At 47.9% G+C, this 15,108-nt stretch overlaps 1 protein-coding gene across 2 annotated transcripts; it reads left to right on the top strand.

The window, feature by feature from the left end:
* The first annotated feature begins 2,411 nt into the window (after positions 1-2,411).
* On the top strand, positions 2,412-10,122 carry LOC125511084 (condensin-2 complex subunit D3-like). 2 transcript variants are annotated; one of them, XM_048676365.1, is made up of 10 exons: positions 2,412-3,279; positions 3,361-4,648; positions 5,466-5,957; positions 6,029-6,120; positions 6,720-6,807; positions 6,963-7,077; positions 7,156-7,312; positions 7,396-7,570; positions 7,673-8,320; positions 9,719-10,122. In XM_048676365.1, the coding sequence occupies exons 1-9, from the start codon at positions 2,495-2,497 to the stop codon at positions 8,294-8,296; spliced, it is 3,816 nt and encodes a 1,271-aa protein (XP_048532322.1). In that variant the 5' UTR covers positions 2,412-2,494; the 3' UTR covers positions 8,297-8,320; positions 9,719-10,122. The 2 variants fall into 2 exon arrangements, with proteins under 2 accessions (XP_048532322.1, XP_048532321.1); XM_048676364.1 differs by having other exon boundaries at positions 2,412-4,648.
* Positions 10,123-15,108: the final 4,986 nt, after the last annotated feature.

Here is a 15,108-nt window from a genome sequence, read left to right as displayed (position 1 = left end):
ACTATCGTGGTTCTAACTTTGACAGTGATGTAGGGGGGTATGTATGGAGAGGCTAGATCTCAGCTATTGGGAAGTTGTAAACACACCAAGATGTATGAGTTCAGACCCTTCGCGGAGGAAGTAACAGCCCTACGTCTCGGTGCCCGGAGGCGGTCGACTGGATTACTGGCGTGTGAATAACAGGGGTGCGAACCCTTCATACTGAGGAGGGGGGTGGCTTATATAGAGTTCGCCGGCCCCCTCCTGCCCTCAGTAATGCAGGGTTTAAGGTATATTTAAGGTTGGGCGTTACCGGTAACGCCCTTAATAAAGTGTGATAATGACCATAAAGACTACTTAATAGCCGACCGTTTGCCTACAGAGTGACTCTAGGTCTCCTGGCAGTCGAGTGGTTGGCTTCATGGTCGAGTGGTTGGCTTCATGGTCGAGTGTCTTGAACCCGTCGAGTGGGATACCTTCAAGTCGATTGAAAGGTGACTTCTCCTAAGGATGTCCCAGGGTAGGGCTCTTTGGACAGGCCCGTGCCCCTACCCTAGGTACAGGGCTTCATCAGCCGGGTGCTTCCTTTTTTTCACGCGCGGGACACGCTGGCACGCGCGCGCTTAGTTGACCCAAACGTTTTTCACTTTTTTTCTTTTTCTTTGCTTCTTCTTCCTTCCGCCTCCGCCTGATCCCATCTCGCCTCCTCCATTGTAGCGCGTGGAGCAGCTCGCCGTCGGCCATGGATATAGAGGTTGCAGCCCCGCTCTCATTCCCACCTCTTTTTTCTTCCTTCTCCCTCTCTTCCCTTTTCCTCCTCCTCTCTTCCCCTTTTGTTGCAACCGGCGACAGGCAAAACGCCGGGAGGACCGAGGTGCCCGTGCTACAACCATGGCCACAGGGGAGGAGCTGCAACCGTGGTACTGGGAGAGTTGCAAACGGCGTTTTCTCGTGCTACAACTATGGACACAAAAAGCTACAACCAGTAGATAAAAAAGCTTCATCCAGACAACAAAATACAGGAAAAGTTACAACCGTTTGACAAAAAGCTTCAACCCGCAGATGAAAAGCTTCAACCAGAGATTGACAAATCTTCCTCGACGACGACCATGGCGTCTCTCTGTGATTTTGCTGCAACCGAACGATAGAGGAAGATTTCACCCAGGCGCTGCTCAAAACGACAAAAGTTTCAGTCGTTTACAGAAAAGCTTCCACCATAGAGGGGAAAAGCTTCAACCATTGAGAGAAAAGCTACAACCGTGTCAATTTTTTGCTATTACCATCTGTGTGTTTTGCTACATCCATTCATGCGGTCATGGCACTTTTTTACGACAGAGGTGTGACCGGCGACGACGAGGACGGCATTTTTGTTGCAACAGCCTTGTTTTTTGCTACAACAGATGCGGTGACAAATGCTACAACAAGCGGTGACATGCAGCGGACCTGCATCTAGCGGGCTTTTTTGCTACAACGACATCTGTTTTTTGCTGGACCAACAAATTTTTGCTACATCCGGCATCGTTTTTTGCTACAGCCGGCATCGTTTTTTTTACTGGAACTAGTCAAGTGTCTAGCTTCCACCAAGGAAGAAAATGCTTCAACCGTTTGTGGTGGAAAAAACTTCATCCATCCAGAGGAAAAGTTTCAAGAGTGGCATGAGGAAAAATCTTCCACCGCGGGGGAAAAGTTTCAATGGTGGAAAAAGCTTCAAACGGCAATGAAAAAGCTTCAACCGCCAGGAGAAAAAGCTTCAAGCGGTAATGACAAAAAAGCTTCAACCAGGGGAGCTGGGCGAATGACCTGTGGCGACAAGGACGGCGACCGGCGACCGGGGGCGGCAAGGACGGCGACCGGGGGCGAGGACGGCGACCGGGTGGCAACAAGGATGAAGATCGGCAAGCGGGGGCAAGGACGGCGACCTGGCGGCAAAAGGACGGTGACCGGGGCGAGGGTCGTGAGCCGGTGACGAGGACAGAGACCGACGATGAGGACGGCCACTAAAGGGGACTGGAGGCGCGGCGACGAGGACACCGAGCAGGAGCTGCAGATCTAATCCGAGGTAGAAGAAGCCGAATCAATTTTTTTTTGCTGCATCCAGTGGCCACGCAGGCTCGCATTCAAGGGCTGGGGCAGGACCGGCCGAAACTTTCGGCCGGTGCGCGGGCGCCTAGCATCGCCCTGCATTGAGAGTGCTCGCGATGAGTATCCCCACTAGGTCGCCTTCAATGATGGAAGACCGAAAGGACTGAACCGAACAAACCGAACACCCAGGCTTAGTCTAGAGGGGCCGTGCCTGGGCCCAGTTAGTAAACGTGCCGTGACATGACAGGCCTGTTTAGCGTTGGGCGGGCCGTGCCGGCCTATCTAGCCAGCTTTGGCCCGGACCACCTACGATCTGAACACAGCCTAAACTCGAGTCCACCAGCATGGGGACGGCTTTCCCCCTCCCAATTCCCATCTCCCCCCCACCAGATTTCAAATCCCGCACTCCGTCCGCCGCCGCTCGCCGCCATCCATGGACGCCGACGACATGGACGTCGACGAGATCGACTCCCCCGCCTCCGCCTCCGGCTCCCTCTCCGCCTTCCTCTCCGAGCTCGCCGCCCTCCACCGCCGCGCCTCTTCCTCCTCCTCCACCTCCACCTCCCCGCCCTTGTCGCTCCCCTCCCTCACCCTCCTCTCCTCCCCGGCCACCGCCGCCTCGCTCTTCCCCCGCCTCGCGGCGGCCGGCCTCCCCGCCTCCTCCCTCCTCCTGCCCCTCACCTCCTCCTTCTCGGCCCACCCCATCCCCGCCCTCACCGCCTACCTCCGCCTCCTGCTAGCCCCCGCCTCCCCCCTTGCCTCCCTCTTCTCCCCGCTCCCCTTCCTCTCCTTCCTCCTCGCCCTCCGCAAGGCCGCCACCGACACCCATAACCCTAGCGCCGCCTCCGACTCCGGCAACGCCGCCAACCCCCGCAAGCGCAAGAACCAGCGCCAGCAAGCGGCCACGCGGCCCCCGTCTTTCCTTCCGCAGGCTCTCTCCCTGCTCGCCGATGCCGCGGGGAGGCTGCCGCTCGGGGAGTACCCGGATGCGCTGAGGTCGCTCATCGACACCGCCGCCGAGCTCGCGGCCTTCAATGTCCTTGCCGCCGTCCTTGGATCTCGCTACCACGCCGAGGCAGTGCAGGATGTGATACGCGCGCTGGTACCGCTGGTGCTCTCGGGTGGCAAATCGGCTGTGCGGTCGTCCGCGGTCGAGTTCTTGGTCAGAAAGATTGTGCCTTTGGGTGCTGATGAGGAAGGGGAGGAGGAGGGGATAAGGAAGGAAGGGGAGGAGGAGGGGATAAGGAAGGAAGGGGAGGAGTTGGGGATAAGGAAGGAAGGGGAGGAGTTGGGGATAAGGAAGGTGGTGGGGTACCTGCCGAGGCTTTTGGCGGTGAAGGCACCGGAGAAGTCGGAGGCGAGGGGGCTGGCTGTTGAGGCCATAGTTGAGGTGGTGCAGGCAATGGAGCCACTTCAAAGGGAGGGCTTCGCTGCATATCTGGTGGCCATGTCCAGGGGCAAAGCAAAGGGACGGCTGTTTGCTGTGGATATGGTCCTGGCGATGCTGCCGGTGCTGTTGCCGTCGGAAATCGATGAATCTGGTCTCCAGGAGGGCTCTTGGGGGCTCAAGTGTGTCCAGGTGTTGGTGGAGAGGTGTTCGGATAGCGCTGGAGCGGTCCGGGCTCGGGCCTTGACAAATGCAGCCCATGCGCTTGATGTTTTGTCTGAAAGAGGTGTGGAGGTCGATCGACTGCAGGAGGTGATGAAGATTGGGAACATGGGTCTTGGAGAGTTGTTGAGGAGAAGGTGCATTGATGATAAGGCTGCCGTCAGGAAAGCTGCACTTGTGCTCATCACCAAGGCAATTGGTTTGATTGGCAGACCTGTCGATGAGTCGCTACTTACTGCAATGGGGGCTGCGTGCTCTGATCCGCTAGTCACCATTCGCAAGGCGGCTCTTGCAGCCATCTCAGAGGTGTTCCGGAAATTCCCAGATGAGAGTGTGACAAAGGAGTGGCTTCAGGCTGTGCCATCGCTGATGATTGATAGTGAGACCAGTATCCAGGAGGAATGTGAGAACTTGTTTCTTGAACTGGTTCTGAACAGGGTCTGCCAAGCTGCCAATTTGAAACTGGATGATGATTCAGTCAACTTGGAGGAGCTGTTCCCGGACGGGACACTGGATTTGCTGAAAAGCATATGTGATGGAGAGGTTGTTCCCTGCATAAAAAGGATATGCGCAAGCCTTGGGAAGAAGAAAAAGCTGAGACCAATGCTTGCTAGTTCACTCCAGAATATAATTACAATATCTGAAACCTTGTGGTTGAGAAGTTCTAAGCCAATTGAGAATTGGACTGCACCAGCTGGGGCTTGGTGGCTTCTTTCCGAGGTCTCCTCATTTGCGCCTAAATCAGTTAACTGGAAGTTCCTCTCTCACCACTGGAAACTCCTTGATAATGTTGGCCAAGAAGGCAAAGGTAAAGCTTCTTCTGAAGGGGAACCAAACTCTGCACTCTGGGCTGTGGATCGTGTTTCACTCCTGCAAACTATTTCAAATGTCTCCATGGAGCTACCTGTGGAGCCTGCAGCAGAACTGGCACACAGCTTACTCACGCGGATTGAAAATTTTGATATGAACCTGAGTGAGGTAATCATTTATTGAATCCAAAGCAATATCTACTCTGGTGCCAATAAGTTTTTCATGTTACAGTGGAGTCTTGCACTCTGTTATGTCATGGACTGCTGGACTAGTCTGGCAACTGTGTTCTGAATACACCAAAACCCCAGTTAAATCCTCATAAGTCCAGGCATAAATCTACTAGATCCCGTTACATTGTACACTAGCTCTATTCCTTGTGATAGTGGGACTTGGAGTATCTACTGAGAGTTATTGTAAACTATTGTATTTCATAAGGCCTTGAATGTAGGTAAACATGTTATAGTTATTTAATAGGCAGAACTGTAGACCCATAAGTCGTGTCTGGGTATCATACACCTAAATATAATCCAAAGTATGCTATGTTAACTTTCTGAAAGGGATATACTTCCAGCTTAGCTGTAGCAACTACCGCACTCACAAAATGGCCCTGTAAAAACCCACCAGTTACAGGTTTGGGCTCGAATCATAAGATAATGCAGTGTCTATGCGTTGCTTTGATTATTTGTCATATATCTATTATTTGTCTATCCGAAGTTCTGCAAAATGTTCCCAATGCATTCGTGTTATCTCTTCAATGACAGATTTCTGGGTTGTTGAGTAAATGCATATCAAGAAACGTTTCATTGACTGTAGCTATATTAGGTATTGTAGCGTACTGTATCAACAATAGCTAGAGGGCTGGCCTGGGGCGTGCACTCATCCTTGCTCTGCTACTGCATATCATTGTTCTGTACCAACATCATTCCTAACAGAAGTAGGATTTATCCATATCTTGATGGCAATGTTTTATTTCATGCACATACAGGTCGATGCCCATGTAAAGTCACTGAAAACTTTATGTAAACGGAAAGCGAAAACGGCAAAGGAAGCTGAAGCACTAATAATGAAGTGGGTTCAGCAACTTATCAATAAAGCAGTTGATAATCTAGAACGCTACATAAAAGGAACATCACAAGATTCCAGGGGTTGTAGCTACAATACTCCTCTGACTGGCAAACTTAAGGGAAGAAAGGAGGCATCCACATCAAAGGAGATGTCAGAAGCTGTTATTGCCGTCTTCACCGTTGGATCAGTGATCCTAGCTTGCCCTGATGCTAGTGTGCAAGGCATCATTCCTTTGCTGCACACAGTCATAACCTCTGGAAACCCCGAGCCAAGACCAACAATGCTTGCAGGTGGAGCCGTTTCTTTCAATGAGGTAGCTCCATCATTATATATACAGTCGTGGGATACAATGGCGAAAATATGCCTTGTAGATGACAAACTAGCAAAACGATATATTCCGCTCTTTGTTCAGGTGCGTCCCCTCCAACTGCACTCCTGACTGTTCTTAACAAATAGACACTCAGTGTTACTTGTATAAATCAGGAGCTTGAGCGGAGTGATTTGGCCACCCTCCGGAATAACATCATGATAGCAATGGCTGACTTTTATGTACGCTATACAGCACTAGTTGACTGGTGAGCTTATATCTCTGAATGGTCACCCTTCAATAACTCAGTTACATCGTTTATTTCAAGCAGATATGCATGTTCCGATATATTAGGTGGTGTCGGCTCCTGTACATCAGATGTAATTGATATGCACACTTTGGGATGTTCACACATATTTTTATTCACACAATGAAGCATGATAGAATTACTCCCCTTGCCTTTTTTTCTTGGGCTTGGCCATTTTTCAAGTTAAATAGTTCCAGTGCTTGATCCAATATGAGCTTAGGTAACTCCATTTTCTATGTCTATAAAATGAAAAAAAATCATATATTAAAAACTGAGAGAGATACTTGACTTCAAATTAGATGGTACGGGAGCATGAGCTGCAGCTATTGCTGGCAATTAAGATCAAAATAATAAGAATGTCTTGTGGCATATACCAACAGCAGTTCTTTTGATTCTGTACATTCTGTTTTTGATGGTAATTACCAAAAGAAAAACTGTAATTGTTTTATGTGAAGACTACCATAGTATCTTATCAGCTACACTGCACATGTATTTTTACATATAGTTAATTGTTAAATTTGCAAATATGAACTTACACTGACCCCTCCTTTGTTTTACAGTTATATGTCAAAAATAACAAAAGTGCTGCGTGATCCCTGCGAAGTAGTACGGAGGCAAACGTTTGTCCTACTCGCGAAGTTGCTGCAGGTGCTTTGTCATTCTTTCAGTGTCACTTCCTTTGTCCCACAACATAAGATCCTTTTTCAAGCTAACATACCTTGAAAACGATCTTATATTGTGGGACGGAGGGAGTACATCTAAATATCCATGTGGTAATTAATTGAAGCTATTCTTTTACATAGAGGGATTACGTAAAATGGAGAGGAGTGCTTTTCCTTCGGTTTCTGCCATCTTTAGTTGATGAATCGGATAAGATAAGGCATTTGGCTGACTACCTATTTGGAAGCATCTTAAAAGGTTTACTTATTTTACTCTTGGTATTCTGTATCATTTCCTTAAGTCACTGCATGCCTAACATGAACATAAATGTTGCAGCCAAAGCGCCACTTCTTGCATATAACAGTTTCATAGAAGCTATCTACGTCCTAAACAATTGCACAGGACATGGTGGATATAGTGAGTCTCAGTCTCAGTCTCAGAGTTCTCAAGGGTCTCAAAGTTCAGACAGAGGACAAACCCTTTTCGCGATACGGTAAACATATATATGCATGATGTTCACTTTGTAAAAACCATGTCCACCTTTACCTGACATTTATTGTGACTTTCTTATTGCAGGGGAACTGACGAAAGTTCAAGGTCAAAACGAATGCACATATATGTGTCCTTGTTGAAACAAATGGCCCCGGAGCACCTTCTAGCTACATCAGCCAAGTTATGTGCTGAGATCTTAGCAGGTGTTTGTGATGGCTTACTAAGTGTTGACGATGCAGCTGGAAGGGCTGTAGTTCAGGTATGTACCTGTCTGTATATTGCGGCAGATCACATGGCGCTGGACATAAACTATATGATTTCCTAGCGTTTTGTGATGCAAAATATGTTTTTTTCCCTACAGGATGCTCTACAAATACTAGCTTGCAAGGAGATGCGCATCCATCCCAGCATCCTCGCGGACAATTCCGAGATGGACGACGACGGTGGAGATGGTGGGACGGCCAACGCCCTCCAGGCGGCCAAAGGGAGGGCGGTGACCCAGGTGGCAAAGAAGAACCTGATTCAGATCGCGATCCCGATATTCATCGAGCTGAAGCGGCTGCTGGAGAGCAAGAACAGCCCTCTGACGGGGTGCCTGATGGAGTGCCTGCGCACCCTCCTCAAGGACTACAAGAACGAGTTCGATGAGATACTGGTGGCGGACAAGCAGCTGCAGAAGGAGCTCCTCTACGACATGCAGAAGTTCGAGGCCGGCAAGGGCAAGTCGTCCAGGGACGGAGAGGCCGCCGGCCCCAGCAGGAGCTCTCCGGCTGCTCCTGACCCGGGTGACGCGGCTGCAAAGGCCACGGCGCGGTCGGTGCTCAAGGAGATGAACCGGAACGTGCCGACGCCGCCGCTGCACACCATGAGCGTGCCCAAGGTGAAGTCGGTGCTGGGCACTGGGGCGCTGAGTGGCTCGCGCCGACCGGCTATCCTAGAGTCAGTGAGGCGGCTCGAGCCATTTGGATCAGACGATGAGAATTAGCATGCTAACAACTTGCAATCCAAGGTAAAAAATAGAAGGCCTTTTACTTCTATTGTTGCATGCACATGTAGATATGATGTACTCCCTCCGTTTCTAAATATAAGTCTTTTTAGAGATTTCAATACGGACTACATATGGATGTATATAGACATATTTTAGAGTGTAGATTCACTCATTTTGCTCCGCATGTAGTCCGCATTGGAAGCTCTAAAAAGACTTATATTTAGGAACGGAGGGAGTACTTACTAGAACTTGATATGTCCATTCCCAATGAGATCTATGGATCAGTGTGGCTTTTCTTCCCATTTTTACTGGTATTCTTCAAACATGAATAAACAAGTTTTGTGAATAGTAGCTTATGTCTTGAAGTTCAAGCGTACTGAGCCTAGGGAAAAAATACATCTTGATGTATTGCTCTCTATTTTGTGATGATTATTAACATAAGCATGCTTACTCATCCTAAGTCATTTATTCTCATCGGCAATGGGAGATATCTACATACTTCTCAGATATGTTGTGCAGTACTTTCCTCTATTCACCGGTTTATAGCTACGGGTTTTGTGTGCAAAATGTGCTCTTCGAGCTTCTTTTTTTCCGCATGGCCCAACTTTGCATCTCAAGTCCCTACTTAGCTAAATTGGAAGTTATCTCATTTCTGGACCACAACTTACTGTTCTATATATGCACCTTCACTGGGAGCGGTTCTTAGGGCTAGTTCTTTTGGGCAGCTTAAAAAAATAAGCTGCGCCTCTTCCCAGCTTAAAAAATAAGCCGCCCCCTAAATTTGTTGAGACTTCTAAATTAGTTATCTCATAACTAGTTTAGAAGCCCCAATGTATGAGAGGCGGCTTATGGGAAAAGCTAGGGAGGAGGTGGCTTATTTCTTGAACTGCCAAAAGAACTGGCCTTTATATTTCTTTTGTGAACATTATCCTTAAGCCAATAAAAATGAGAGAAGTCCTACAGTAAAATGCCATAAATATGAATTATCCACTTAACATTCAAAAACAACTCTATAACATCTCAGTTATTATTATTATATTATATTTATATAAGTAAGACATGACAAGAAATTTTGATTTAGCTCAGTTTTGTTTTGTGCTACTTTCCTGGGTGATTGCCCATGTCATACAATTGGTTTCCCAAACTGTTTCCAGCAAAGAACAGGCGGCGTTCTTTTGTTTTATGAATGGGACCATGTGAAGCGCATATATCAGTGCATTGATGAGCAAATTCTCTACAGTAATACTCCCTCCGTATAGAAATATAAGACCGTTTAGATCAATGAAGTAGTGATCCAAACGGTCTTATATTTCTTTACAGAGGGAGTACATCTCTACTTGAACTGCTATTTTTATATCCATTCACCTTTTGGACCATACATTTTGTTAGTCACGGCTCATTGATTCTCTTCATTTTCAGGAAATGGAGTTAACATTGTTTACCATTCAAGGTGTGTGCATGCGAAGCCGCTTTACACGTCATGATGTTTACAAGACAGAGCAAGAGCAAATTTGTGTTCATTTCATGGGGCATTATGTACTGAGATGTCATATGCACCTGCAAGAGCTTTGATATTATTAGGGATAGCACTTTCAGAAATATGTAACTGTATCATGATGCTAAGAGGGACAACTTATACTACTAGGCTCATCTTCTCAATGAGTTTCTTTTCTTTTTCTCTTTACTGATTGATTCTGTAGATGTGTAACTGTAATCGAATGGTGTCGAGAAAGCTCAAATAATTGCAAGTGCTGTCTTAACTAGTTGTACAATAATTGCTCAGATGTATCTTAGCAATGCAGCTCCAGGCTTTTGAACTTCTATTTACACGAGAAGAGGAATACAAAGAATTCCAGTTTTAGGCATAAAAACATCATCAGTTTGTTCCTCTGAATGTATTAACATGTACAACGAATACAAGAATGAACAGATGGCCTGACACCAGAGAATAAAATTTGCTGGACCACTATGGTTAAACTCAAATTTTTTGCTGGACCATAGAAATCTTTTCTTTTTCTGTTTTACAGGGCCTATCTTCTACTCCCTCTGTCCCAAAATGTAGAACGTTTTTGCTTTCCACGTACAAAATCCCGAGCGTAACGAAATTTTCTTCGTTTTGACTTTTACCCTCGCCCCGACATTTCTCTCCCAAGTTCCCTCGCCCACTCTTCTCTACAGCTCCCATTCCCTGTCATGGTGGAGACGGCGCTCTACCCCATCGACACCATCAAAACCAGGCTTCAGGTGAGCCGCTTCTGCATTTCAAAGTAGTTCCCGTTTTATTTTTTGGTCTGAAGATGTGCAGTCCAGTCTCCGATTTTGCTTGTTTGGAATGGCCGGTCAATTAGTCCCCAGAACCTGCTCTCAAGTACGTAACTGGTTATTTTACACAAAATGCCCAACAATGGCTTGTAGGGATGCTTAGCTTTTGCTTTTTAGGCGCAAACTTCTGGCTGCAAACTGAATTTGTCAACTTTGGTCTGTAAACTCAATTTTAGTGGCGGTGTTCCAAATGAAGTGTAGCAGAAGCACAGTGTGCCTCTGCTTGCTTCTGGCAAAACCAGGGGGTCTATGAATTTTAGTGCCTCTGCTTACTTCTGGCAGAATCCATTTGTTCCAAATAAACTGAATTTTAGTGTAGTAGCAGAGGCACATCGTGCCTCTCAAAATTGCTTCTACTCCATCAAGTTGAAGCCAGAGGGTCTATGATCTGTAAATTTGAACCATCAAGTTTAATCTCATGAATAAATGTACCAAATCAAATAGAGTCTCTACTGTTTTCATTAGAGGTAAACCAGTCACACTCCATGTTTCGTGTATAATGATTGGTGTGCTTCTCATACTCCATGTTTACTGTTTTCATTAGAGTTCATGTTTCCTGTCGGAGGAGATGGAGCTGCCGGACGGCAAGGCCAGCACCTGCCCCTGCCTCCAGCATGTGGTGAGCAGCTTGTCTAGACCTGCTCCTGTGAATATTGCTCTGTTCCTGTTGAGAGCGTATGCTTACAGAGATGAATGTATGTGCCACACCTGATACATGAGTACCGGTGGACCTGGAAGGTGAAATAGATAGAAAGGGGTGAGCGTGTGTGTGCCAGTGGGTCACATGTGGCCAGGCGTGTGTGTGTGTCTGTGCAAGTATAAGAGACCTACCTTGTACTCTGTGGAGACTTATGAAATGAGAAAAAGTCTAGTTGCCCTCATCCTCTTTCTCTCCTTCTCACCTACCCCGCTCCTCTCCTCCGTCCCCTGCCTCTGGCCGTGAGGCCTTTGGTATCTCAGAGCCAGCAAAATTTCCCTAGAATTTTTTTCTGCCGCGGTTCTCCTTACTCCCTTGTCAGATCGGTAACATCCACCACCCTCCGGTGAGGTCGCTTGAAATCCTCGGCGGGGTTCGATCTACTCGGGGCTGGAGCCACGGCGCCCTCCAAGCCCTCAGCGCAGGCAAGGCAGGTGATAGCCGCCATGGGAACTCAGACAGCCAACCTCACCGCCTTGATGGAGAAGCTCCTGTCCAGATTCGACGAGGAGAGGGACTTGGCGGACAAGCGGGCATAGGCGCAGACGGCGTTCAACACTCAGGTCTCCCACGAGTTGAAGAGCTTGTCGAAGCAGATCGGCCTTACTCAAGAAGAGGTCGATGACGTGCGTAAGGCTGCATCCCCATCGGCGTCGTCAGCCCCATCCACGGGTTCCCAGGTGGACGATCCATCGACGACGGTCCTACACACACCTGCGGCGCGGCCGGGGCCTCCTCCACCACCACCCGATCCGCGCGCCGCACCTCCGCCAAGCGCCTGCCCATACCGCAGACCATCGGGGGGCCAACGCCGCTCACACGACTCACAAACGAAGGGCCGCCCCTTCTATCCAGGCCAGATGACCAGATCGGGCTGCCGGAGCGGGGGTTTCCGTCAGCACCAGCGCCACGGAAGGAGTACTTCGTCAGGCCACTCAAACATCATTTCCCCCGTTTCCATGGTGCTGCACCTCGTGTTTGGCTGGATCGTTGCTTGGCTTACTTCGAGCTCTACCATGTGCCACAACACAACTGGGTGGCAACAGCAGCACTCTACGTTGAAGGTTGAAGGCCATGCCGCCCTCTGGCTTCGGGCCTTCCGTCAGACATATCCAGTGATCACTTGGGATTTGTTTCGCCAGGCAGTGGAAGAGGAATTCGGCCCTGAGGAGTTCGAGTCTGCGATGCATGATTTGTTGTAGCTTCGACAGACAGGCACAGTTACAGAGTACAGACAACAATTTGAGGTGCACATGTATAATCTCATCGCACTCGATGCCACCAAATTTTTTGTCACCCAATTTTTGCTCGGCCTCAAAGACGAGTTGCGAGCCGCGGTGCGCATCCAAGCACCAACCAGCATTATGCTGGAATTTTGTCTATTTTGGGCCTAGCCCAATAGTAATTTCAGAAATTCCTAATAAATCCTAGAGGCCCACACAGTCCATTTGTGCAAGACAAGAGGTGGAACAAAAATTTAGTCCCACATTGCTAGTTAAGTGGGAGTTGGACCTCCTTATAAGGGAGGTTCTCTCCCCACTTGTACGAGCATGAGAACAAGAGGGATATCCCCGCTCCGCCCTGCCCCGCCCCGCCCCGCCACGACGCGTCGTCTCCCTTCGTTGCTTCACCTCCCGTCGCAGCCTCTTCGCGTCCTTCTCCTGTGCCTATATAAGAGAGGTCGCTCCTCTCCAGAGAGACACACCAGAAGATCCCAAGATCCCCCCGAAACCGCACCTTTTGAGTCCTGTACGGGAGAAGGGTGATAAGGTTTTTGGGGAGCGCTCAGCGCGACTACTGGTTGCTTCATCACGGATGATCCGGTCGCCGACGACTACGTCCACGACCTCCTCGACGACATGGCAGGCGAGGACACCGACCCCAAGTCCAGCGCTTCTGCTGCTGCTGTCCCGTACGTGTTCTTGTCTTTCCTGTTAAAGGTTCTGCCACGGTTCCTTGTTCTAGTCCTTGTCCTACACATGTTAGGTTCTACTTCATATATACTACTTGCTATACTGTCTGCTTTAGATATGATAGGCTACGGTTCATATATGCAGAAGCTATTTACTTTCTCTCTGTCAGAACGCATGACTTGTTTTATCTCTTCTATATTAGTCATACTTTATCTAGTATTTCTGTTAATAAAATCATTTGGTAAATTGCTCATATTTCCAACAATCCAAAAACCTTATTATAGGCAATTTACCCCAAGTGGTTTTGCTGCTTCCATGAGACCTCCTATGTTTGAGGGTATTCACTATAAGAGGTGGCGCGTGAGAGCAGTCTTATGGTTTCAAACTATGAGTTGCTATGACGCCACTCTCGGCAAACCTGAAGGAGAGCTTGATGCTCAATAGGCACAAGCTTTTTAGAAAATGGATACTCCGTTTAAGGCTGCTCTCTTGAGTGTTCTTGGTGAGAACATAGTTGATGCTTATGCGTCAATTGATAATGGAAAAGATATGTGGAATGCACTCGAGGCCAAGTTTGGGGTCTCAGATGCTGGCACTGAGCTGTACATCATGGAGCAATTCTATGATTACAGGATGACTGAAGAGCGCTCCGTGGTTGAGCAAGCTCATGAGATATAGTCATTTGCTAGAGAACTTGAGCACTTCAGTTGTATGCTACCGGACAAGTTTGTTGCCGGAGGTATCATCACTAAGCTTCCTCCTTCATGGAGGAACTTTGCTACCTTGCTGAAGCATAAGAGGCAGGAGTTTTCCGTCCCGGATCTCATTGGCACTCTTGATGTGGAAGAAAAGGCGAGAGCAAAGGACACACGTGCTCGAGGTATTGAGGGAGGATCTAGTGCCAATGTAGTACAGAAGCAGAACTTCCAGCCCCACAAGTTCAAGAACAAGGGCAAGTTTGATGGTAAAGCAAAGTTTGATGGGAAGAACAAGGCTGTGCAACACATGAACTTCAAGAAGAAGAATGGCAAGAAGAAAGGTGCTTGTCATGTGTGTGGGGATCCTGATCATTGGGCTCCTAGTTGCACTAATCGCTATGACAAGCGTAATCCTGGGAAAGGCGGCAAGACCGCTAATGTTGTCATTGGAGACACTGACATGAAGAATGCTGGGTATGGTATATTTCCCACTATTCTTTCAGTATGTCATTCTCCTGACTGGTTGATTGACACGGGTGCTAATGTGCATGTATGCGGTGATATTTCCATGTTTTCGTCTTATCAGACCGCAGGGACTTCAACCGTGCTGATGGGCAACGGTTCAAGTGCTTCTGTTCGTGGTGTTGGCACGGTCGATCTGAAGTTTACTTCGGGGAAGATCGTGCGGCTGAAGAACGTGCATTATGTCCCCTCCGTCAATAAAAATCTTGTTAGCGGATCTCTTCTGTGTAGAGATGGCTACAAGCTTGTCTTTGAGTCGAATAAATTTGTAATATCCAAGTATGGAACCTTTGTTGGTAAAGGCTATGAGTCAGGAGGCTTGTTTCGTTTATCCTTATCAGACGTTTGCAATAAAGTTGTTAATCATATTTGCAACAATAGTGAATCCAATGTGTGGCATTCACGTCTTTGTCATGTTAACTTTGGTTGCATGTCGCGACTAGCGAAGTTGAACTTAATCCCTAGTTTCACCACCGTCAAGGGATCTAAGTGTCAAGTGTGTGTGCAAGCTAAGCAACCTCATAAGTCTCACACGACTGCGGAAATAAGAAATCTTGCACCACTGGGGCTCATACATTCAGATCTATGTGAAATGAATGGTGTGTTGACAAAAGGTGGAAAGAAATATTTCATGACGTTAATTGATGACTCCATTAC

This window comes from Triticum urartu, chromosome 5 (assembly GCF_003073215.2).
Source record: "Triticum urartu cultivar G1812 chromosome 5, Tu2.1, whole genome shotgun sequence".
NCBI lineage: Eukaryota > Viridiplantae > Streptophyta > Magnoliopsida > Poales > Poaceae > Triticum > Triticum urartu.
Note: the sequence above shows the minus strand (reverse complement) of the source record. Positions and strands in the feature narration are given on the sequence as shown.

Coding starts and splice junctions, on each gene's coding strand:
- LOC125511084 (XM_048676364.1), top strand. CDS start 2,495: ATGGACGCCGACGACATGGACGTCGACGAGATCGACTCCCCCGCCTCC. Junction 4,649..5,465: donor TTGATATGAACCTGAGTGAG/GTAATCATTTAT, acceptor ATGCACATACAG/GTCGATGCCCATGTAAAGTC. Junction 7,313..7,395: donor CAAACCCTTTTCGCGATACG/GTAAACATATAT, acceptor TTCTTATTGCAG/GGGAACTGACGAAAGTTCAA.